This window comes from Rattus rattus, chromosome 1 (genome assembly GCF_011064425.1).
Source record: "Rattus rattus isolate New Zealand chromosome 1, Rrattus_CSIRO_v1, whole genome shotgun sequence".
NCBI lineage: Eukaryota > Metazoa > Chordata > Mammalia > Rodentia > Muridae > Rattus > Rattus rattus.
Window position 1 is genome coordinate 98,886,363 of NC_046154.1, and position 26,336 is coordinate 98,912,698.

Below are 26,336 nucleotides of genomic sequence, written 5' to 3' on the forward strand. Positions count from 1 at the left end.
CACAAAAGTTTGGAATATTAATTCTCCAGATGTGCTTGTGGGGAGCAATAAATATTAGGGGGAAAGCCATGCAAATAATGGGTGGGGAATAGCTTACTCTGTCCTCTAGAGATTCTGAGTACAACTGATCCCAAACAGACATCTATGCTTTAAAGTACGTGGAAAGTACGTGTTATAGAACTCTGAAGAGTTTCTTGGTTATTCGGTTCCTTTTCAAGTAAGGATCTTATTTTGCACAAAGGTACTCAGTGCGACTTATGTGACCAGTAGACACTCTTGTCCAGGGAATGTTTGAATCATTATTGTGCTAAGTTGTCTTAATAACCCTGGATATAGAGTTTTGTGGGAACATGAAAATGAATGACAAGTGGGCAAGATGCCTGTGAGCAGTGGGGTTTACTACTAGGAGGTGGCTGCCTGGGCTTAGTACCTTCTTACAGGTCTTTTTTTCCCCTCTTTAGTAAATCATTCAAAGGTTAAGGTTTGAGGCAGTGATCCAGCTCCATGGCATAAGAATTGGTATTCCTCATGATGTTCTCCACCAACATAACTGGCTTGGGATTTCTTCCAGCAAAGCAAGAGAGCCAGGTGCAGATCAACATGGCTGCAGCAGCTCCGCCACCAGCACAGTAATAGGCCCAGCCAAGTCTACAGGTTCCTGTGGAAACAAGGACAGAGGCATAAATGTCGGCTTATATTCTCATATATCCTTTCAGGTAATAAACTGTGGTCTCTGAAAGCATACTTTTAATTAAAATATAATTACATCACTTCCATCTAATACCTTTCCTTTCCCCCAAGACCTATTTCCTGGCCTCCTTTTCACTACCTTCTAGTGATTGTGTGTGTGTGTGTGTGTGTGTGTGTGTGTGTGTGTGTGTGTGTGTGTGTGTGTGTGGTGTGTATGATTTCATGGATGACCAGTTTGAATTGTGTAGACAATTAGGGAGGTCCTGCATCATTGGGGAAGAGTATTTCTCCTCTACTCTCAACATCTCTTAGTTACTTGTAGTTCTTTGTCTAGGAGTATGGCCCCGTGAGATTTTTCCCTTATAAAAAAGTATATTTTTGATATATCTGCTTTGGCATAAGATGGTTAACTTAAGGATACAAAATAGTGATATAAGCTAAGCTTTCTATTTCCTCCTTAGTTGCTTGCCATCCCATGCCTTAGCAAGACCTTATAAAATTATATTTCCGGTTAGAGTAGGAACCTAAGACTGGTGCAAGTGGCGACATTGCAGCAACAGTGATTACAATGACAATCAGTGACAGGTAATAATATATCAAACATTATATTAATTTCTTTATACATGAACCTCATTGATCATGACAGCAACTTCATGAGACAGATACTCTTTTTCTTCTAAATGATGCATCAGATGAGGCACATGCTGGGAATGGTCACACAGCTAGAAAGTGGTAGAGTTGGACTATCAACGATGTTTAATGATTGCTCAAAAGTACTACATTTTTAACCAAAGAGATATACTACCATTCGTGTGCCTCTCTAAGAGATCCTTGTACTGAAACATCAGGATATGAGACAAAAAAATCCTTAAGCTCCTTTCTTCTTACTAGGTATCTATTTTAATCTAAGCATTTAGTACTTATTAGAACGTACATATTGGTATCAAAGTTAAGTTTAGCAGGGAGTAGCTTCCATTTGAACAGTAAGAAAAATGTCATGTGCTCAAACACATTCACCTCACCTTGTACCATTTTATAAAAGTAGGTCACCTTGTTTGGCAGATCAATACTTTTAGTAAAAATCTTTCAGGAAGCATTAATGCCCAGAGGAAGAGCTGTTATTTAATGAGTTATTAGAGTGACTAACTGCTACAATGAAATGCTTGAGCATATAGGACTCTGGAAACGGTGGAAGGTACCCAATTATACAAATCTGTAGAGCAATCCTGGGATGAGAAATAGGCAATGGTAGTTCTCTACCCTACATAAAGTCTTGCAGAAAGCTAGTGTGACTGTAAGTCAAAGATGCCAAGACAGATATTTATGACAACTTCTATTTTCAAGCCTACATGTGAACAAATACAAATTATTTTTGTTTACATAGTACCCATTGAATCTTAAGTTTCTCATTTAAATTGATTAGCTGAAGTGTCATAGAAAGAGTATAAGGTGGGTTCAAGTAACAATGCATTTCTACCCACCAAATTTCCCACCTCCATTGTCCTTGTACTAACAAGTCATTGCTCATGCTTTATCTCCTGGGAAAAAATTGCAACTTCTGCCCTTTTGTTCATTGATTCATATCTTACAAAGAATACTACTCAGGACTTGGCACCAACTAGGAGCTTTCCTTGATTCATTGCCATAGGTCCTAGTCATCCCAACCAAGTAGAGAACTTTTAATCCTTCTGAATAACCCATATGTGGCTTCTTCTGTTGGAGGAAATGTTGAGAGGTAACATTACATTTCACATAGTTTTGATCCGCCTATTCATCCCTTCACAGTAAACAATATATGTGATACGTTTTTGCTGAGGTTTCTAGTTTTTGAATACCATAGTACCATTTCAAGATGTCACATCTACTCTAACAGCATTTTGAAGCTGAGGGCACTTCAACTTGCAGACATCAACACAAAATGCTCTCATCTAAATTTTCAATGACATTGAAAATCCAAAGTAATATACTATTGATGTTTTAAATACCCCATAGCACATTTACTCTAAAGCTGAATTACACTGTATCTCCTCTGCCTAAAATTTCCTTCACATCAATCTGTATGAGTATATACATTTGCCATCATACTCTTTTGTTTGATCAATGTTCTATATCTCATGAGATCTCATTATCTCCTAGAGCTTTCTCTGAACTACTGAAGTCAAATTCCCTCACAGTAGGCTATCATACTACAATCTCTCCATCCTTTTGAGACTGAATAGCTATTTCTTTATCCCCTATCTTGACATGAGCAGAATAGCAGTCACTCTAAGGAAGAGTACCTTGTCAATAGTCATAGGCAATCATAAAACTTTTCCTAAACTTCTGTGGCCCCAGTCCAAAATAATGGGGAAAGCTAAATTAACAGTGCTATCAGAGAGATGAAAGAGAGGACTAAAAAAAAAACACTTTAAAAAAGCTCAAGTTCAAGTGGATCAAAGACCTCCACAAAAAATCAGATACACTGAAACTAACAGAAGAGAAAGTGGAGAAGACCGTGGAACACATGGGCACTGGGGAAAATTTCCTGAACAGAAAACCAATGGGAATCAATAAATGGGACCTCATAAAATTGCTAAGCTTCTGTAAGGGAAAGGACACTGTTATTAGGACAAAATGGCAACCAACAGATTGGGAAAAGATCTTTACTAATCCTACATCTGATAGAGGGCTAATATCCAATATATACAAAACTTCCAGTGTAGGTGATTGTCCGGGGAGGCATGAGGGGGATGGGGAGGAGAACACCCTTATAAAAGAAGGGAAGGGAAAGGGATTAACATTTGAAATGTAAATAAAGAAATATCCAATAAAAAAAAAGAATTCAAGAAGGTAGACTCCAGAGAATCAAATAATCCTATTACAAAATGGGGTACAGAGCTAAACAAAGAATTCTCACCTGTGGAATACTGAATGGCTGAGAAACACCTAAAGAAATGTTCAACATCTTTAGTCATCAGGGAAATGAAAATCAAATCAACCCTGAGATTCCACCTCACAGCAGACAGAATAGCGAAGATAAAAAACTCAGGTAACTGCAGATGCTGTCAAGGATGTGGAGAAATAGAAACACTCCTCCACTGTTGGTGGGATTGCAAGTTGATACAACCACTCTGGAAATCAGTCTGGCAGTTCCTCAGAAAATTGGACATAGTAGTATCTAAGGACCCAGCTCTACCTCTCCTGGGCATTCACCCAAAAATGCTCCAACATACAACAAGGACACATGCTCCACTATGTTCATAGCAGCCTTATTTATAATAGCCAGAAGCTGGAAAAGAACTCCAGATGTCCTTCAACAGAGGAATGGATACAGAAAATGTTGTACATTTACACAATGGAATACCTCTCAGCTATTAAAAACAATGACTACAGGAAATTCTTAGACAAATGAATGGAACTAGAAAATATCATCCTGTGTGAGGTAACCCAGTCACAAGAGAACATTCATGCTATATACACACTGATAAGTGAATATTACCCAAAAGCTCAGAATACCCAAGATAAAATTCACAGACAACATGAAGCTCAAGAAGAAGGAAGACCAAGATGTGGATGCTTCAGTCCTTCTTAGAAGGGGAAACAAAATACTCAAGGAAGGAAATATGGAGACAATGTGTGGAACAGAAACTGAAGGAAAGGCCATCCAGAGACTGTCCTACTTGGAGATCCATCCCATATAAAGACTCCAAACCCAGTCACTATTGCAGATTCCAAGAAGTGCTTGCTTATTGGAGCCTGATATGGGTGTCCCCTGAGAGGCTCTGCCAGAGACTACCAAATATAGAGGTGAATGTTAGCAGCAAACCATTGGATTGAGAACTAGATCCACAATGGAGGAATTAGAGAAAAGATTGAAGGAGCTCAAGGGATTTTTCAATCCATTGGCAGAACAACAATATCAACCAACCAGAACCACCAGAGCTCCCAGGGACTAAACCCCCAACCAAAGAGAACACATGGAAGGACCCATAGCTCCAGTCCCATGTCGCAGGGGATGACCTTATAGGACATGATTGGGAGGAGAAACCCTTGGTCCAGGAAAGGCTAGATTAACCAGTGGTAAGGAAATGCCAGGGTTGGGGGGCAGAAGTGGGTGGGTGGGGCAGAACCCTCATAGAAGCAGGAGGAGGGAGGATGAGATAGGGGTTTCCGGAGGGGAACTGGGAAAGGAGATAGCATTTGAAATGTAAATAAATAAAATATCCAATTAAAAATGAGAAATTGAAACCGATCTGCAAAAGAAAAAAATAAAGAAAATTAAATTACATATGGGAAGCAGAAAAGGAGAGAAGCAGAGGACAGATCAACCCTCCCCCTTTTGTTTAAATTAGCTGTGTGGTTTGACTAACATGGCTTTCCTATGCTCAGGAATTTAAATGCTCACTCTGTAGCTGGTGGAACTGTTTGGGAAAGATTAGGAAGTGTGACCTTAATTGACGTGTGTGTGGCACTGGGAGGTGGGTTTTGAGGTTTCAAAAGCCAACGTCATTCCCAGTTAAGCCCCTGCATATGTCATTTCTGTGGATCAGATATGAGCTCTCAGCTATTGCTCCAGCACTATGCTTGCCTGCATGCCTTGCTTCCCACTGTAATCATGGACTCTAACTCTCTGGAATCATGACCCCATACATTACATGCTTTCTTTTCTAAGTTGCCTAATAACTAAGATATTAGCATACAAGACAGTTGATTTTATGTTGTTTTCATTCATATATATCATTAGACTTTCTTATAATTTGTCCATATCCCCCACTGTCCTCCTCAACGTTCCCTGACTAGCAAAGGCATAGTGTTGATAGAAACGCCCCCTTAAATGAAAGAATGTACCTATCTTCAAAGTGGCTTCAACGTGAAAAATTATGGTGACATACAGGGAGAATACATTGTAGTCTATTTTGTAGTCATCTGCCAATATTTCTATATCATTTCTTATCTTATTTTTCCATAGATATGAGAGGGGGGAGTTTTTCCCAATTCATTCATACATTCAAAGCAAATGCTTTGAAATTAGCAGAGCAAACATTCTTCAGCTATCATTAGAAAGAATTTATTAGTGTGTATGTATAGATGTATATGTACTCCCTAACCAATATATATGTATATACGTATATACATACACACATGCACACACACAAACATATATAAACCTAACCATTCAACCTGAAATATAAGGCTTAGAAATAAATAAATGACTTATGAAATATCTCAAATGCAGAAAGACAGAGGCAAGAATTTAGACCACATCTCTAACTCCCAGTCTCATACTGTGCTTCCCTATGGTTTGCTTGGCCTTACTTTGAATCTCTCACAAAGCTATATCAGCTCTAAAGAGGAGACTCCGAATCAATTTACAACATTCTCCGAGTGAACCAGTCCTCGAGCTTCTCCAATTAAAATGTGGCAGCATTGCAGAATAGTCATGCGCCATCTCTGAGATGGAGCCATCCCGGAGGTAGAGCCATCCCTGAGAGAGAGCCATCCCTGAGGTGTGCCAATTGCTAAGTGACTTCATGCCCCTCAGCGTTTCCCAATCTAGCATAGAAAGGGTCTCACCTTTCTATTTCTTCACTCTCCTGCCAGTTCATCTCCTCATTAAAACAGCAGGAATATTTTTATTGGGCACATGTACTGTGTGGCCAGGAAAGACTGCTTGTTTAAATGAAAAGAACATACATGTAGTGTGCCTTTACTCCAAAGCTCTAATCAGGAAGCAAATTTACTGTGTGAGCCGCTCTACCTGGTAAAGATATATCAAGAAAGGCCTCAGTAAGCTTTTCAAAAGGAAAAACCAGTTACCACTGGGTGGTCAGCCAATGTCAAGGTGCTCCTACTGCCGTCCTAAGTGCATCCTGAATTTTCTCTCTCAGACAGTCTTGTTAAGCCACTGAATAGCTCCGGAGTCCCAGCCATCTGCTCCTGTCCAGGAAGTTAAAAGGAACAGAAATGGTTGGGGATTTGACTCAGTGGGAAAGCGCTTGCCAAGGGAGGGAAAAGGCCTGGGGTCGGTCCCCAGGCAAAAAAACAAAACAAAAAAAAAAAAAAAAAAAAACCAAAAGGAACAGAAATAGATCTTTGTTCCCACACCCTCCTCATACCTCTACCTCCTCATACTGCATACCCTGCTTGAGGGAACAGGGGAGCTGTGTATCTGGCATTGACAAAAGAAAACATTTAGAACTACTGTTCTCCTTTGATTATCACTGCCAGTCACCCCACCAACTGCTTGGACACTGCTTAAAACGTTCTCCATGGAAGGACAAAGATGTAGGGAGCCATACCAATGAGCTGCCATTACTCAAGTCTAACCACTTTTAAGGAAGTCCACAAGACTGTCATCAACTCTAAATCCTATAGTACATATACTCTTGATATTCATATTCTATTACCAAATATTTACCCAATAGATAATATATATATCAATTTTCTTTGAAACAGGGTCTCTTTTTGTGGCCCATACTGGCTGCAAACACAAGGCTGACCTCAAACTTAAAGTCTTTCTGCTTCCCACATCCAAGTGCTAGGTTATAGGCATATACCAACAGTCCTAGATAGTACCCAATATTTTGAGTGCTGCAATTTCATTTTATTCTTGCAGCTTTCATAATTAAGTCTGTTCAAGTGAGTTTCAGGAAAGCAAATGACATGACCAACTTAAAAGTCTCAGGAACAATGTGTCAAGGACAGGACGATTTTAAAGCTCAGTATCATGTCTTTCTATTATACAGGAGAAAAAAATTAGGAGATAAAAATTACTGTAATCTAATATCATCTGTCTGGGCCCTAATTCCCCTACCCTAGGTGTGCGTGCGCTGCACACACACACACACACACACACACACACACACACACACACACACACACATACGCTTTTATATGCATAAAAAGTGAGTGGGAGGCAAGAAGTCAACATGGTTTTTGTTTTCCTTAATCATTTACCATTGAACCTGGACTTCCCCTATAACACAGAACATAGGACAATTCCCTTTGATGAAAATAGTCTAGCCAAAATATCAGTCTTATGAAGACTGAAGAACCCTCACCTAGGCAAACAGTAGATGTTTAATTTAAATTCTCTTCAAAATACGTCTTGACAACTAAAGGATCAGCCCAACAAGAACAAATGTTTATAACTAAAGCATTATCCCAATAAGATGGGATGATCTCAGCTCTGAGTAGCCATGCTTTGCTCTTTCTTAACTTATGAAGGAACTGCCAAAGAAGGAAAGCTGAGAAACCCTCAAGATAAAATAAATTTCTATGTATGGAGGGGAAGATAATTTCCTTAAAGCATGGAAACTGTAGGTTTAGGTGAAAAAAAATCTTTTAAATGCACTGGGTTTAACTCCCTATTAAGATGGGGAAAAATAATTAAGTACTTCCCTAAAGCTGGAATACTACGATCAGATCAGCTCTTTAAAATCTCTTGAGAAACAGTGATATTTACTGTTCCTTGCCCTTGAATTGAATGTGCTGCCTCTGAACCTCTTTGCTAAACCTATTCTAGGACCTGTGTCCTTGGAAAATAATTGCAGGGAGTTGACATCACACCCCTAATATTTTTCTCCACATCCCCACATGGGTGCCTGCTAAAAGAAAGATTGGGTAGCAGGATAGGGGAAGAGAATAGGCTTTGCTGCAAATGAGCTTTATGTAAAATTTCTGGATGAGCACTGCGATAAGTCTGTTCCATTTCGTGTGCTTCCGCATGTCTCTTAACACCCTTTCCGAGTCACTCTCTTCCAGTGTTGAATGTGCTGTGACAGAATCCCTCATAAAAGTTATTAAATCATCACTCAGCAGTGGGCCTGACATTTAAATCAAGACATGTTGCTTTTATTCCAAGTTGCAAATCAAATTGGATTGGAGTTTGACTGTTTCCTTTGATTCAGCATTAAGTCATTGCTGAACAGTTTTGTTTTTTTTGTTTTTTTAAATCAGTGAATGCCACTTAAACTGGGCATCGTCTGTAATGGCCCAGTCCTATGCTCTTTGAGAGAAAGATGCCTAGAAGTTGCCTAGGGATTCTAATGACCCAATGGGAGAAGTTAGATACAAACTAATGCTCATACTGGGCATTAGCATTGGGTAGTGGCTACTGTGACTTACCAGGGGCTCCAGGGGATTAGCTGTGGTTATTATAAACTAGCAGCTGTGTGAGCATCAGACTTTGGAATCCAAACAGGACAGAGTCAGAGAGAAAGTGTACACTTTCAAGGAGCCATGTTCTGAGTACCATCTTAGAAGTAAACAACCCCCCATAAGTGCTCAAACTCTATCTCAAAGAAGGCTGTTCTTAGAGGAAGAAGGAAAGAGTGATGATGGAGACTGGCACACACATGGACAGACACAGTTAAGTCTGTCTTTTGAGCTTTCTGTGTCTTCTTTTGTAGAAAATTATCTGATGCTATTTTAAGTTCCTGAATGACTTGAGGAATGGGTATAGAAGCAGGGCTATTGTAAGTACATAACAACTGACATCTTACAAACTGACTAGGCCTATGAGGTATATGAAACTATCAGACAGTTAAAGGTTTGACTTGGCATAAGTATTACTAAGGGTCCAGCTCTGAACATCACTACTGTTGCAGGATTAGTCTGGTGTTGCTGTGTATTCAAATGCTAAAACTGGTCCCCAAAGTCTGACTGCCCCCAAGGAGCAAATCCCCACCTACACCAAATGTAAACCTTGCTTCATGCTTTAAAGCTATATTTAAAATAAAGTGGCTACAGACAATTACTGGGGAGAATAGAAAAGGTAGAATTTCAGTCACCAGACTCGAGGTCTCAAGTAGGGACCACAAGGAGGAAGAATAAGGAAGGAAAGAATGAAGGAGTTCAACCTGATGAACTAGCAGCCCATGCCTAAATGAAATGCACCCCAAAGACAGACTGATGGGGAGAAGTAATCTGGGCAAGATTCAAACACCAAGTATTTGGGGAGCACATCTGGGAATTAACATAACAGTCTAGCAAATGGAAATATTGATGGGGTAATGCCCCAGTAATTGTGCAAATGCTGATTAAATAATCCATGGGATTCCGCCTCAGTTAATTAGGGCAAGGCTGAGACATATTAATAATTAGTACAGTTTATTCTAATCCATTTACAGACTACTCTAGGAAAAACCATGATTGTGATGCAGGATCACATAAGGAGCCCTGGGTCAGTATTGCTGTGTTCCAAGAGTGGCTTGCAGGAAGGATAAGGCTGTATGGGATCTTGAAGCTCCAGAATAGGACAAGAAGGGATAAAGCTGTTTGGAGAACGTGAATAATTCAGAAATACAAAAAGGAATCTGTATTTTGGGACAAAGAAGGAATCCAGCTCAGTATGGTGACCCACAACTTTAATCCCAATACTCGGGATGCAGAGGCAGGTCTCTGAGTTGGAGGCCAGCCTGATATACATTGTGAATTACAGGCTAGCCAAAGCTGTATAGTGAGACCTTGTCTCAAAATTCAAAACAAAATAAAGAGAACAAAAAAAAAGGTGAAATCAGATTGTAAGGTTCTTGGCATCAGAAAGATTGAGGAAAGGGTTTTTCCAGGTGGACAGCAGGGAATAATGACATCTATTTTGGCATTCTCTGTTATTCAGCGGACTTGAAGTTGAAGAAAGATGAACCAAGAAAAGGAGAGGAAGATATATGATGAAAATGTACATATCTTCTTCGCCCCCACCTCCAGTATAAAAGGAGAAGACAGAAAATTCTGTTCGTGAGGCAACTCAGGTAGCTTTCATAGTATTGTCCATGTCAAACTGGGCTATTGATATCTATCCTAAGGAAAGGACTCACCCTACAGAGACATCTAGACTTCCAGTAAAGATTAATGGAGTAGCAGGTGAGAAGGACTAGAAAGGGATCAAAGACTAGAAAGAGAGTAAACAGGGCAAAGGAGATAAACATAAGGGGGTTAAAGTATCATGACCATGGTGAATAAGGACAAAGTTGGAAGAACTGAGCTCTATCCCGGACCCCTTCCTATTAAGGATATTATTTTTCCAAAGCAAATTCAACTCAGGAAAGCTAACCATAGCTGTGTCCCGTCTACATTTATGATGCTCATCAGGTACCAAGCTACAGTTTGGTGTATAAGGTGGGGATGAGGAAGACAAAGGTTTGCCATTTTCTAATTTGGTATGCTTTTTGCTGGACAAGCCTGGCTTTTGTGGCGACAGACACAGTGGGGCATTATAAGAAGCCAGTGGTCTCAGCTGTTCCATGATGACTTTCAATTTCAGATTTCAGGATTTCAATAGGAAATAGCATAAGGACATTTCCAATGGAGCAAAAGCTAAATGAGCAGAGAACGTTCTCCACTAGGTTTGAACAAACACAGATGAATAATCTTCAAAGGGAAAGCAAAGCTGATGAATTCAAAAACAATTGCCAAACATCTTATTTCTCCCACCACAGCCCCCAGTAAAAAGACAGCCAAGACTATGAAAACATCTTTCTACTCACATTCCAAGTTGGGTGTGCATGTCACCAGCAGCCCAGATTGGATGCCCAGAACCCAGCAAATATTCCAGAAGTCTGCCAAGCTACCTTGGCAGAGAAAGAAAAAAAAAACAAAACAAAACAAAACAGAGAATTCCAGTTCTTTAGGTAAGCATGTTATTGCTGGTAGTACTAACTTTGATCCAATCAGATCTGCTAAGGAATAAGACATTCTATGCTGGCAAATTTATCATGGTCCAACCCAATGCTCTGAAGGGAAGGAAAGACCAGTTCATGGCACTTGCAAAGAAGCCAAATCTTCATGGTGACAAAATGTCCTCCTTCGTCTGATTTTCCTCTCCCAGACACACATATCAATAAAACAAATTGATTCCAATTGAAATCTCCCTTGGCATCCTGTACTTCTTTTTATTGGGTTTCTTCTATGGTTATCAGTTTTAGCTGTCTCTGTTCATCTTTTTCTTCAGTGGGGAGAAGCATGCCTCAGACCAATTTAAACTGTGTTTCTCTGTCTTTCTTCAGACTGACCTCCTGGACCCTTAAAAATTGCCCATATCATCATGTTGCCCTTTTGTATAGCTCATTAATTCTACCTAGAGCAGCTTCTTAGAATAGCTTTGGACAATTCTCCCTAAGGAGAGAAGTCAAAAACCAACTAAGCAAATATTCGACTGCTTCCATTCAGCATGCGCTCTCTAGGACACTTGGCTTCTAAGCAATTGGTCCCTCTCCTCTCATATCTACTCAATAGCTCTCTGCTTGCATCAAGTCGAACTTTCTCAGCACTAAGCCAGTCACTGAAACAGAAGTCATTAATATTGGTCAAAGAGCATTGTGGAAAGCTCTTTAAACAAGCCATTCTCTCATAGGTAAGATCAGAAAACCAGGGAGCACGGGGAAATGTTCTCACTAAAGTGACAAGTGCTGCGATACACTGTGTCACACAATGGTACAGGTGGGGATTGCATTTAGTGTAAAGGGGACAAGGATAGTTTGAAGAAAAATTAGAAGTTAACCAAGCAAGGAAGTGAAAAAGGACAGTCTTATGAAATACAGTGGCACCTGCAAAATTGAGGCAATCGGGAGGAACTTGGGTTTTGAGTATAACTAAGGAAGAGAAGAAGATTATGTGAATGGGAAATCCTGGCTGTGGTCCCTGCCGGCCTTGTTGTGGAGTCTGGACTCTATCCTGAAAGTAATGGGGAATTCCACTTGGTAAGGCAGAAAGGCATCTGACTTGCATTTCATTAATATAACTTTAACCTAAGAGTGGGAGATATCAAGGGACCTATATGTAGGATCTCTAGCAATCTAAAAACAGGAGAAAAAGAGGAAGAGGAAAAGCGAGATAGCGGGGAGAGAAGCAAGACAGAGCAGAAAGATAAGATTCTAGAGTTCTCCTGTGCCTTAGCATTGCCCCATCTACAGCTCCTGTTGGCATGCACTTGGATTACCACCATTATCGGTCCCTTGTTATATAGCTGTATACAGTTTGTGTCCCCAAACCAAGTACAATCTCTTTGAATTTTGCATTTCATACTGATTTATTCAATACTTTATAGTGACCATCCAAGATAGAATGATGAGTATGATCTCTATTTTGGTATATTCTTAAATACTAAAAATCACTAAAGGTCCAGTCTCAGAAACTTAATCTACCCCAGAACCTAGGACTTAGTGAATCTTCATTCAAATAATTTATTGAGATTTGTACTGGGAATGCCAGCTTTAAGCATTTGTTGTTTCTATTCAGACTCCAGTACCTAATAGATACCTGTCATAGAGGCTTATAATAAGTCCCAAACACCTCAGTAATAACAAATCCCCCAAATTATACTATCTAATATGAGCATACTGCTTCCCAAATTACAACATACCTTTTCTAATTACTCTTCCAGTTAATCCTGTTTCCTGAGTTTTAGTCATTTGTCAAGTTGTACCTATAGGCAGGGGTATTATTCTATGAGAAGGAATCATCAGAGAAACAAAGTGTCTCTCAAAGTTCCCCCACTTCATCAGAAGGTTTGTATAGTGGCTGGGATTAGTCACCCTTGCACCTGGAGAGTTGCTGTGCTATAAGGAGCAGAGCCTGACATGACAGTTACAGGGAACTGCATCTTCAAGCATGCCCTGCCCCTTCCAAACTGGATCTCCAGGGGCAAGTCATTTAGCCTTTTTGAGCATCTCTTCTTTGTGGGGAAAAATAAAAGTGGCTGCTCACTTTACAATACAGACAGCTAAGGGGGTGAATATGATGAAACATTTTTAAGAAAAATCAGTGCAGAGCCTAGCATGATGGGTACTTTTCAGAGTCCCTCTCTCCCAGTCCCTACAAATACCTGAAAGAACATGAAGATGCAGATTTCTAGCCTTCCCTACTGATCCCTCGCATCCATATCTCTGGGGAAGAGTCCAGTGGATTCTTAAGTCCAGCCCAATGGGGCCTGAAGTAAGGTATATCATTAGCCCATTAAAGAAAAATGTGAAAAGAAATCTACATTTTTAAAGAATTTACCTGTGCTTGAGAGATATATTTTTGTCTCTCTCACCACTTCTTACCATTCACTTAGATTGGTTTAGTGACTATTGTTTGTAGGAAAGCATGTGGCATAACCTAACATATCCTCTCTCACCTGTCTAACTTCATCAGGGAATTGCTCCTAGGATTGTGGCAGCTGCTTGCTTTGCTCCTTTTCAACCAGTTTCCCTTTATTCTCAAGCTTCTGGGTTACTCAGATCTATATCGACAACAATCGTAATAATAGCAGTTGCCATTCACATTTACAGGGTGTGGGCTCTGAGCTGAACATATTTTGTACGGTATCTCACTCATCCTTACTGATTGAGCCCCGTAACTTGGAGGCTACCCTGTTAACATGTGCTCTTAAAAATAAACTGAGATTCTGCTTTGAAACAAAAGCTTATGATGCAGCACCATTTTATAGGAAAGGGGAAAGGACTAACACACAATAAAGGTGAACGAGGAAGCAGAAATTGGCAGTGATGCTTACAAAAGCAACTCCAGGGGAGGAAATGGAAGCAAAGAAATTGTGATTCACATTCTATAAAGAAAAGAACAGAAGCACTAATCCGGAGTTTGCCTTGCTTTACTGCCATCGTGTGGTTTTGTGGTGGATAGACAACCAGCTCCTACTCTATTTCTGTTCCTGAGCCTGGGAGGCCCTGAACAAGACAACAGGAAATAAGGCAATGCAGTGGACTTGTCCTTGAGGCCTTTGTAAGAGCCTGCTCTTCCTCTCAGGTTGCAGAACTGGAACTGGAACAAGTAACTAATTCAGGGTTGCACACCCTTTCTCACGTGGACTATTTCAGGAAAAAGATAACTGTCTATAAATGCACCATTGTTATTTCTTCTAGTCAAAACGAAAATAGCTGTATGTTCCCTGGGATGTATAGTGTTATTACATTAAATGTCTCACTATTTTGAATCTAGAAGCTGATCAGTGAGGAGATCTAATAGATTAGATTTCTAATTTTTACCCCTCACACACAAGATTATTGTTTGAAAACTTTTCGGTGCCCTTCTCTAACCCATGACCAGAACTGTTTCTGAAGGTAATTGCTACGTCACACTGCCTATGGGGAAATAGGTTTAAAGAAATGAAATGGTCATCAATGGCAGGCAGTAAGATAAGATTACAGCTATTGCACAGTGTAAAACTGTACTATGCAGCAGACATATGCAGTTGAATGGAGTTGTTCCATGACTCATTGGTTCCCTCCTGTCTCCTCCAATTTCCTCAATTTCTCCTTGGTAGAAACACATCTCTGTTCATGTGGACAACTATGCAATTTTCAGCAATGTCTGAGCCTGGAGTTTCCTAGGACTGATTGTCAACATTCCAGCTAATGCTGCCCCAAAGGATAGTGGCTCTGAGTAACGCCCTTAGCTAAATTCATTTTTCTCCCAGACAGCTACAATGAGTGATCCTCAAACTATCCTTGTTTATAATATTATTGTTCTATGTACATTGCTTTTATTGTATAGTTTAATGTATAAAACATGATATTTTGATATATAAGAAACTAATTGCTAGTTAAACTACTTAACATATTCATACACTGCTACAGTTATATGTGTGTAAAAACCATTTGAAAATAAACTGTTTGAAAACAGAAAAAAAGAAAGATATGAAATTAAATGATTAATGGAGAGCAAATCATGACCGGGAGCTAAGTAGGTATATAGGACCCCTGGTTTTCTGAAAGTGGAAAAAGATTGAGATCTACAAGCAGGCTTTATCACTGGAGCTAATAACCTGGCTATTCACCTATCTAGTTCAGTGCTCTCTACATGAAAACGGAGAAGCCAGGTCTCAGTGGAGAAGTGATGTGCTCAGGCAAGCTTAGGAAGATTGAAAGCAGAGTAAGCAGTTACCTTGGCCAGGCTGACTTCTCCCGCACTCTACTGCCCCACTGTGGACATGAAGATGCTTGCTAAGCTGGCTGTGCTCTAGTGAGCACAGCAGACTGTCCATATGAAAGCTGTTATTTGTTTGTATGTGGGATATGTTCTTCTAGCTGGGATGCCTTGACTGGCCTCAGTGGGAGAAGAAATACCTAGTCTCGCAGAGACTTGAAGTGCAAGGGTGGGAAGATACCCCAGGGGCCCCCATCCTCTCAGAGGAGAAGTGGATGGGGATAGGAGGAAGGATTGTGAGAGGGATAACTGTGAAGGGAGGAAATGAGCAGGATGTAAAGTGAATAAGAAAAAAAATAAAGAAATAAATCTTTTGGAAAAAAACTGAAAGAAAGGAAAGGTAACAGGAAATTCCTGGAAATGGATCCCTCAAAGGTCAAACCCCAAGTCACTATGAAAGACTTTGAACTGGCAAGAATGGGCAGAAATGTTGAGAGAGCAACAGAAATGAACCCCCCAGAGAAAAGAAAGACAAGGGACACACACATGACCTATGCTTAGCCTCTATCACCAGTCGTTGCCAAGATGGAAGGTCCTTCCTTTCTTTTCTTCATTCTGAAAGTTCAGGGTATCCCCTCCAAAGGGACTCTGGCAATTGGGCTGAGTGTCTACCAATAACAAGTTACCTTAATGCAGCATTGTGCTTTGTATCTGATGATTACTTTCCTCTATCTACCTGATCATCCTACCAGAGTCAATGCTATTACCAGTCCCCACTGGTGAAATACTAAGAAGTTAAGGAGCGTGCCCAGATTTGTACAGCTAGTAAGTGGCAGGGTTCACATTTGAAGACAAATCCTACACTGCTAACCTATGCATTTATTCTTCATGTTATATAGGCCACAGATTCTAAAGCTATTGGCCATGATCCAATGGGGTCATGTAACAAAACATGGGAAGGTAATGAAAAACTTAGCAAGAGCAAATGGTTTCTGAATGCGCAATGAACACGAGTTAATTCAAAATCAAGCGTATGATCGAGCTGAGGTGTTTCTGGCAGCACTTTGTCCAAGCTTCATTGCGCAACTTCAGTGCAGTCGTGATGCTGAATTTACAACATGGTGCATTTCGTGCCATGCTTTCTCTCACCTCACACCATGTGATGGCAATAAACAGAGCCTGAAACATGGGCTTAGATTCAGTACTGTCGTATGTTATAAATTACAGGGATTTTACTATACGCACTAAGTTTCCTGATCTTGCAGAAACAGTGATTTAATGAAGGAAAACAGAATATTTGAATATTCTCCTACTGTCGTTCTTTAGAATGTAAGCATCGAAACAGTATATCTTTGGTATCGTGTTAGTAGAGTTGGATTTTAAAAACTGCTGCCTTTGTGCACAGGGACTGCACAAGTCCAAGTAGATGGAGTCCCAGTGCTGAGAGGGGACCTGAACTTGAGGCCTCATGCCTACTACAGTAGAGATCTCCAATTGATAACTGTTCATAAAGAACTAAGCAGTTTTTGTCAGTGAAGCCTCACTGGGTATACACCTCACCCTTAAGGCCAGGTCCCATGATCAACAGTAGATGGCCAGGGCAAAATGAACTCAGTGGCATTTTTGAGGATTTTTCTTCTCATAATGCTTTGTTTTGACACTTTTTTACCCTAGCCATCTTTTGTTTATCTATTATAGTTTCCAAGTTTGTCTTTTATGATTTTTTTGTATATTCATGTATCTACGTGTATTGTTTGTTGAGGGTTTTTTTCTGTTCTGTTTTATTCTGGCTTGTTTGTAATTTTTATTGGTTTGTTTGTTGTTTAAAGAGAGAGAGAAAAGGCATGGAGTTGGATGGGTGGTGTGGGGCAGAGAACTTGGGAGGAAATACAGGAGAGGAAACCATAGTCAGAATATACTGTAGAAAAATGTGCTAAATAAGTAAATAATGTAGCAACAAAAATAAAAATAAAAACTGCTGTTTGAGTTGCTGAATTGAGTTTCGTAAAAAGTCAGTGAATTTTGGCTTCGCTTTATAACAGAATTGGCAACAGCTTTTAAAATGGCCATAACAGGTTTGGGCTTCACATTTACACCAATAATTACAAAAGCAAAATACCAATCAAATGAAAAATATGGAAGATGCTATAAATCCTTTTATACTCAATATTCAGTCAATATTTAATTTTTATGTTAAAGCAAGCATATTATTTCATTAGTATACAGATTTGCTTTCTGCTGTAATAAATGGTTAAATCATACATCAAAGTTTTTATAATAAATGGACTTTTATTTCTTATCACTTTTTGACTTACATATCTATATATTTTAATTCTAAGTGCCTAAGGCTGTTTGAAAATTTTTTCAGATAATGTTAAAGATTAGAAAATTTAACAAGTCCTATAGATATAGGATATCACTTTCTTATAATTGATTCTTTTTCTGGAAGCTAAAGCATAATGCACTATGTACTTTGTCTTTTCTGGGCCCAAATTCCCATGAGAAAGAACAATAGAGGAAGAAAACTGTCTTTTGACTCAAGTTTAATGGATATAGTCCCTCAGGGCAGGGAAAGCTTGGCAGAAGCTTGCTCACAAGTAGGTCAATCACAGCACACGAACAAGAGTGCTGCTACTCATCGACTGGCTCTCTCTCTCTCTCTCTCTCTCTCTCTCTCTCTCTCTCTCTCTCTCTCTCATTTTTAAAATATTTTATTTATTTTATGTATGAGTACACTGTAGCTGTCCTCAGACACCCCAGAAGAGGGCACCAGATCCCATTACAGATGGTTGTGAGCCACCATGTGGTTGCTGGGAATTGAACTCAGGACCTCTGGAAGAGCAGCCAGTGCTCTTAACCACTGAGTCATTTCTCCAGCCCCGCCCCCCACCTTTTTTCATTTTGGCTAGGACCCCACCCTGTGAGATCGTTCCACTACATTAAGAATGAATATTCCTTCCTCAGTTCAGCCTCTCTGAAACACCCCCCCATAGACTTGCACAGAGATATATGTCTCCTAGATGCTTCTAAGTCTAGTCAAGTTGTTTAAAAAGGTCTGATCATCACACATGAGAATACTACTTCCATTTTAATACTGGCATCAAGATGATAATGATGGTGGTGATGGTGATGGTGGTGATGGTGATGGTGTTGGTTATGATGGTGATGGGGATGGTGGGGATGGTGACGGTGATGATATGACACAGCAAATAATGAATGTGCAATTTTCTCAATTCACAGAATAAACTGATGAATAACTTCACATAAACTACTTTACTACTTCATGTTCCATGGTTAGGTCATTACAACAACAGCATGCTATGATCAGCTATGCACACATTCTCCTTCTGTTTGTTGATTGTCATCAAAGTTTATTGCAACTTTGTTTGTCATGAGATGTTTTCAAATAAACACAAGTAATAAATCATAAACCAAAGTGGTATTAGCTATACTTTCATGTGGCCATCATCTTACACAATTAAAAAAGCAAGCAAAAATATCTCAGAATAAATAAATGACTACTTTCCCTCCTATTTACACCTTAAGTCATCTTTTGACTCCGCTCTAAATCCTGTGTTTATAAGCCAATGATCTGTATCTCTTTGGAGTATGAAACTGAGGGTATGTCTCATCTCAAGACACTGTAGAACGTATCTAAGAATGAACTGTTCTGATACCAGTCTTTTCATTAAAAAGTGCTATGTTCCATTTGAAGTATTTAGGACGTTGAAAAGTCAACAAAGCAGAACTATGTATTAGTTAAGTTCAGTGTTCAAGACTCTGGTCTGGACTTCTTTATACTATACTGAAAGGAAAACTCTTCATTGCTCATGCACCATGCTCTCTCTAATATATGATCATCGTGTCACGTCAGCTACTAGTCACATTTCTCAATTCTCCTCCATGGCAGCAAATTGCCAATTTTTAAAAATGAAATTTTAAGCAGAAAATTTCAAACATAAATTTGTTTATTTTACAGTAGTAGGGATCAAATCCATGTGCAAGAGCACTACAACTGAGCTACAAATGTAGCCAGACAACAAAATATTTTCAAAGAGTTGTCTACCCACAGTGCCTTCCTTTTGTTGCTATAAATGTTGCAATAGGTTGCCATTGTCATATTGGCTCTGTCTAGAAACATTCAAGAGCAATAAACAAACAATAACCACACCCTTTTGGCATACTCCCCCATCTCTCTTTTGTGACCTCAATTTCTTAATTCTTTTTTATTTTCACACACAAACACACACACACACACACACACACACACACACACACACACACACACGAATGTTTTGTCTGTGAATCTTGGTACCACATGCATGTTTGGTGCCCAGGAAGGCCAGAATAGGGTATCGGATGCCTTAGGACTTGCAATACAGACAGCTGTATATTGTTCTATGGGTGCTTGAAATTAAATCTGGGTTCTCTGGAAGAGCAGCCAGTACTCTTTAATTGCTGAGTGCTCTCTCTCTCTCTCTCTCTCTCTCTCTCTCTCTCTCTCTCTCTCTCTCTCTCTCTCTCTCTCCCTCATTTTATTCTTTATTTCTCCCCAGCATCTCATTCTGAATCTGCTTAGCACTCTCCTCTCCTCTGCAGAGGAACATAGCAGTTAAGATGACATATTCCCAAGCTATGCCTTCCAACATGATAGCTACCTTTCCCATTGGTGCCTTCACATTTAAATTAATGAAAATAAACTACATTAAGAAAATTAAGCGTTTATTTAATAAAATTAAAATGAATAATCCAGCACTGTATACCACTGACCGGATTTGTATTGTTTAAGAAAATGAGGTAGTTATTGAGACAGAAATCACTTCGATCATTGCAGAAACGTCAATTGAATGGTTCTCAATAGGCAACAGTCATAGGATTGGAAGCACAGCTCTGCCCCTCCATCAGGTAAATACTTTAAGCAAGTTAGTAAGTCTCTCTTAACTTTGTTTTTCTTTCTGTAAAAATAGCTTCTAAAGTTCACTATAGAGACTGGAGAGATGGCTCAGCAGTTAAGAGCAGTTAAGGCTGCTCTTCAAGGGGATGTGGATCTGAGCCCCAGCACCAAAGTATTGCCAGTAGCTGTAACCACAAGGGATCCTGGGATCAAAAGTCCTCCTATCACACACACACACACACACACACACACACGCACACACACACACGCACACACACACACGCACACACGCACACACACACACACACGCACATGAAATGTCACAATGAAAGTATTTATTTTATACAATTACTACAGGTTAATATATTTCTACAAGTTCTTTGAAATTTTTGTGCAATGAGTTTTTACTATACTCACCACCTCCAACCCTCTCCAGATCTATAACTCTGCCCTACTGACTCAATTTTGTATAAATTTTCCTCTCCTATGAAGTGCAATTTGGACTTCCCATATATTTGTGGATGTGTAGACTTTCACTGGTACATGATCTACCTACCAATGGCAACAATCTTAAGGACAAAGGATTCCCCATCTCTTTTTTATTTTATTTTTCTTGGATATTTTATGTATTTACATTTCAAATGTTATTCCCTTTCCTTCGTCTCCCATACCCTCCAGTGCTTCTCTGAAGGTGCTCCCACTCCCACCCCACCCAAAATCCACCTCAACGCCCTGGAATTACCCTACATTGGGAAAACAAGCCTTTACAGGACCAAGGACTTTTCCTCCTATTAATGCTGGACAATGTCATCCTCTGCTATGTACATGACTGGAGCCATGGGTCTCTCCATGTGTTCTCATTGGTTGGTGGTTTAGTTACTGGGAGCTCTGGGGGGTCTGGTTGGTTGATATTGTTGTTCTTATGGGATTGAAAACCCCTTCAGCTCCTTCAATCCTTCCTATTACTCCTCCATTGGGGACCCTGTGCTCAGTCCAATGGTTGGCTGCAAGCATCCGCCTCTGTATTTGTCAGGCTCTGACAGAGCCTCTCAGTGGACATTTATATGTGGTTCTTGTCAGCAAGCACTTCTTGGAATCAGCAATAGTGTCTGGGTTTGATGGCTGTATATGTTTGATGGATCCCCAGGTAGGGCAGTCTCTGGATGACCTTTTCTTCAGTCCCTGCTCCACTCTTTGTCCCTATATTTCCTCTCATGAATATTTCGTTCTCCCTTCTAAGAAGGAATGAAGCATCCACATCTTGGTCTTCCTTCTTCTTGGGATTCTTATGATCTGTGAATTTTTTCTTAGGTACTCCAAGCTTTTGGGCTAATATCCACTTATCAGTGAGTGAATACCAATTTGTGTTCTTTTGCGACTGGGTTACATCATACAGGATGATATTTTCTAGTTCCATCCATTTGCCTAAGAATTTCATGTAGTCGTTGTTTTTAATAGTTGAGTAGTACTCCATTATGTAAATGTACCACATTTTCTGTATCCATTACTCTGTTGAAGGACATCTGGGTTCTTTCCAGCTTCTGGCTATTATAAATAAGACTGCTATTAACATAGTGGAGCATGTGTCCTTGTCATATGTTAGAGCATCTTTTGGGTGTATGCCCAGGTGTGGTATAGCTGGGTCCTCAAGTATGCCCAATTTTCTGTGGAACTGCCAGACTGATTTCCAGAGTGGTTTTACCAGCTTGCAATCCCACCAACAATAAGGGAGTGTTCCTCTTTCTCCACATCCTCGCCAGCATTTGCTGTCACCTGAGTTTTTGATCTTAGCAATTCTGCCTGGTTTGAGGTGGTATCACAGAGTTGTGTTGATTTGCATTTCCCTTATGACTAAGGATGTTGAACATTTCTTTAGGTGCTTCTTAGCCATTTCATATTCCTCAGTTGAGAATTCTTTGTTTAGTTCTGTATCGCATTTTTAAATAGATTATTTGATTCACTGGAGTCTAACTGCTTGAGATCTTTGTATATATTAGATATTAGCCCTCTATCAGATCTAGGATTGGTAAAGATCTTTTCACAATCTGTGGGTTACCATTTTGTCCTAGTGACAGTGTCCTTTGCCTTACAAAAACTTTGCAATTTTTTGAGGTCCCATTTGTTGATTCTAGATCTTAGAATATAAGCCATTGGTGTTCTATTCAGGAAATTTTCCCCAGTGCCCATGTGTTCGAGACTCTTCCCCACTTTCTCTTCTATTAGTTTGAGTGTATCTGGTTTTATGTGGAGGTCCTTGATCCACTTGGACTTGAGCTTTGTAAAACGCAATAAGAATGGATCGATTTGCATTCTTCTGCATGCTGGCCTCCATTTGAACCAGCACCATTTGTTGAAAATGCTGTCTTTTTTACATTGGATAGTTTTAGCTCCCTTTTCAAAGATCAATTGACCATTGGTGTGTGGGTCATTTCTGGGTCTTCAATTCTATTCCATTCATCTACCTTCCTGTATCCATATCATGCAGTTTTTATCATTATTGCTCTGTAATACAGCTTGAGGAAAGGGATGGTGATTCCCCCAGAAGTTCTTTTATTGTTGAGAATAGTTTTCACTATCATGGGGTTTTTGCTTTCCGAATGAATTTGTAAATTGCTCTTTCTAATTCTATGAAGAATTGAGCTCAGAGGTTATGAGCACTGGCTGCTCTTTCAGGGGTACCTAGGTACCTAGTTCAATTCCCAGCAACCACATGGTGGCTCATAATCATCTATAATGAGATCTGGTGCCATCTTCTAGCTTTCAGGCATACATGCAGGCAGAACACTGTATACATGGTAAATAAATAATGTTTTAAAGAGACTCCCCCATCTTTTATCAGCTATTAATTGTCAATAGCTCCTTGGTTTGGTGTGGTACTTTATATCCACCTTCTCTCATACAAAGAATAAGAGTTTTCAGAATGCTCAACTACACCCTTTTCTCTCAATGTTTAAGGATCATTGCAAAAAGGGGCAGGTGGGAAGACTGTAAAATCTAAAGACAGAGAATGAATACAAAGAATCCACAGTGGTTATGACACTATGCGCAAGACCCATGCAAACAATAAGGCTGTTCTGGATATGGTTTTTCCCCTCAGAAAATTATGTGCTAGGAATGTGGTCCTCAGACTCAGTGTTGAGGTAGTGGAATAAGAGATGAGGCTTAAGTAATAAGAGCTCCGCCAACACAAATGGTTGAATGCTGTTTCAAGGGACTATGTCAGATCTCCTGAGATGAGACTAGTTCCCAAGAAAGGGCAGGTTGTCAGAAAAGAACAACCATTGCTCTCTTGTATTCTTGCATATATACACGGACTTTTTGTACAAATCCAATTTCTTTTCTGCTTCTCCACCATGTCTTGATATATTCAGCCATTGATGATATACCCAGTTAAACATATTTCCTCTACATATTATCCAATAATGAGTAATCTGTTACAGAAACACAAAATAGGCACAGGTTAACAATCCTTTCCTAACAGATTGATGCCACAATATAGTAGATGACACATAGGTATTTTTACTCACTGAAACAGGGTTTCCCTGTGTAGCCTGGCTATCCTGAAACTCACTCTATAGACCAGGCTGGCCTCGAACTCAGAGATTCACCTGCCTCTGCCTCCTGAGTGCTGGGACTAAAGGCACGCACCACCACTGCTTGGTTATGTACTCACTAATTTTATGTGCTGGCATTCTCCAAGACTTAATATTTCCTTTTACTTATTTCTCAAAACTGAGCAGATCTTGCAAAAGTAACTTCACCTGCCTGTAAACTATACCTTCACAAGACGCTAGACATTCTTATCACAATCATTTATCCTTATAGCCATATCATATTCAGGCTAAGAACTCCCAGTGTCTAAACTCATGGCCAGACTCCTCAGTGAGGTTCAGACCACTTGTTTGCCATTCACAATTGGCTACATAGATACAATTCACAAATGTCTGAACTGAGATTTCCTTTTCCCTTCCTGTTTCAATCACAGCTACTTCTATTGTCTTCCAATTTCTAGTCTTCTTCTACCCACACCAAACCTAATACCTTTCGTGATGGATTGAACATTTTAAAATGTACTCCTGTCCCTCAAGGTTGACTGGCCAATATTCAAGTTTCTGATATAAAATTGCACTGGATAGGAATTATACATTCTTTATGTATATTTCAGTCATCTCTCGGTTACTTATATAATATAATGTAAACTTTATGCAAACAGTTGCTATACTCCATTATTTACAGATAAATAATGAAAAATGTACATCTGTAGTACAAGCATAATTTTTCTCGAATTTATTTTTCCATACTTGACTGAATCCAAATATACAAAACCTAACCGGAGAATGCAAGGGAAAATTATACTTCCCATTTAAAAATTACATATATGGATATTTTATTTCTATCATCCCCTTCTCCCTCTTCTCTTTCTACCTCTTCCATCTCCAAACTCCCCTCCAAATTCAGAATCACCTTTTAAAATTTTTTATTGTTTTATGCATGCTTACATATATATGCATATATATAATATGTGTGTTAATATATTAATATAACCTCCCAAGGTCATTTAGCAATACGTACGTGTGTGTGTGTGTGTGTGTGTGTGTGTGTGTGTGTGTGTGTGTGTATGTTGTGTGTATTGTATTGGGGACTGACCACATGGGACTAGACAACCTACTGAGGCTCACCCCCAAAGAAGATGGTTTTCTCTCTCTCTCTCTTGGCAGCCATTAATTTTTTTTACATCTTCATCCAGAGGTGGGGCATTGTGAGAGTCCCCATCCATGTTGACATGTCAACTGGTGTTGAGAAGGGACGAGTATATTTGAAGTCTGTCTACTTTCTTCAGATAGCCAGTGCCTGGGCTTTTTCCTTTCTGCCTAGTCTAAGCCTATCTGACTCTTCTTCCACTCTTGCCATACCTTTCAGAATTATTCTCTGCAACTCAATCAGAAGAATCTTTCCAGGGTGTAAATCACATCTTGTCTCTGTCCTTCATAAAATTGTGCTATGGCTTCCCATGTCAGGTAGGATAAAACACAAAGCTCTATAAAGTTGTATTGCCACTCACAACTGTTCGGTCATCTATTGCACTTCTTGTCAGTCATTCAGCCTGAGTGAGCAACATTGATCTTCCAGTTCCCCAATTATCTAACTCATTTCCACTTTATAGAATATTGTCTTGTCTGTGCGTAGAACTCTCTTTTCCCTGAATTTTCCATGGTTAGTACTACCAATCTCTCAGGTTTCTTCTAAAAATCACAGATTGTTAAGAACTTCTTCCTAATATTTTCCCAATTGAAGAATCTCCTCTATTATTATCGCTTACAGAAATGGTCCTCCTTGTCACTGCAGTGACAACACTATAATTTGGCACCACAATAGTCCCTGTTCCAAGAATACCCTTAGGAGGGGATAGGGAGGCAAAGCTTAGAACAGAGGCTGAAGAAATGCCCATTCAGAGCCTGCCCCACATGTCGCCCATACATATACAGCCACCAAACTAGAAAAGATGGATGAAGCAAAGAAGTGCAGGCCGACAGGAACCGGATGTAGATCTCCCCTGAGAGACACAGCCAAAATAGAGCAAATACCTAGGGAATGCCATCATTAAACTGCTGAGCTGAGAATGGGACCCCATTGAAGGAATCAGAGAAAGGACTGAAAGAGCTTGAAGGGCTCGAGTTATATGAACAACAATGCCAACCAACCAGAGCTTCCAGGACTAAGCCACTACCCAAAGACTATACATGGACTGACCCTGGACTCCAAACCGCGATAGGTAGTAAAATGAATAGCCTAGTAAGGGCACCAGTGGAAGGGGAAGCCCTTGGTCCTGCCAAGGCTGGACCCCCAGGGAACAGGATTTTTTGGGGGAGGGCGGTAATGGGGGGAGGGTGGAGAGGGGAACACCCAT

General features: G+C 39.8%; 1 protein-coding gene across 2 annotated transcripts in view; it reads right to left on the bottom strand.

The window, feature by feature from the left end:
• Positions 1-369: 369 nt before the first annotated feature.
• Lhfpl1 (LHFPL tetraspan subfamily member 1) overlaps positions 370-26,336 on the bottom strand; it is a 42,163-nt gene continuing 16,196 nt past the window's right edge. For both annotated transcript variants that reach the window (XM_032889958.1, XM_032889951.1), the window contains one exon: positions 370-658. In XM_032889958.1, the coding sequence (XP_032745849.1) occupies positions 477-658 (182 nt within the window). In that variant the 3' untranslated portion in view covers positions 370-476. The remainder of the gene's footprint in view (positions 659-26,336) is intronic.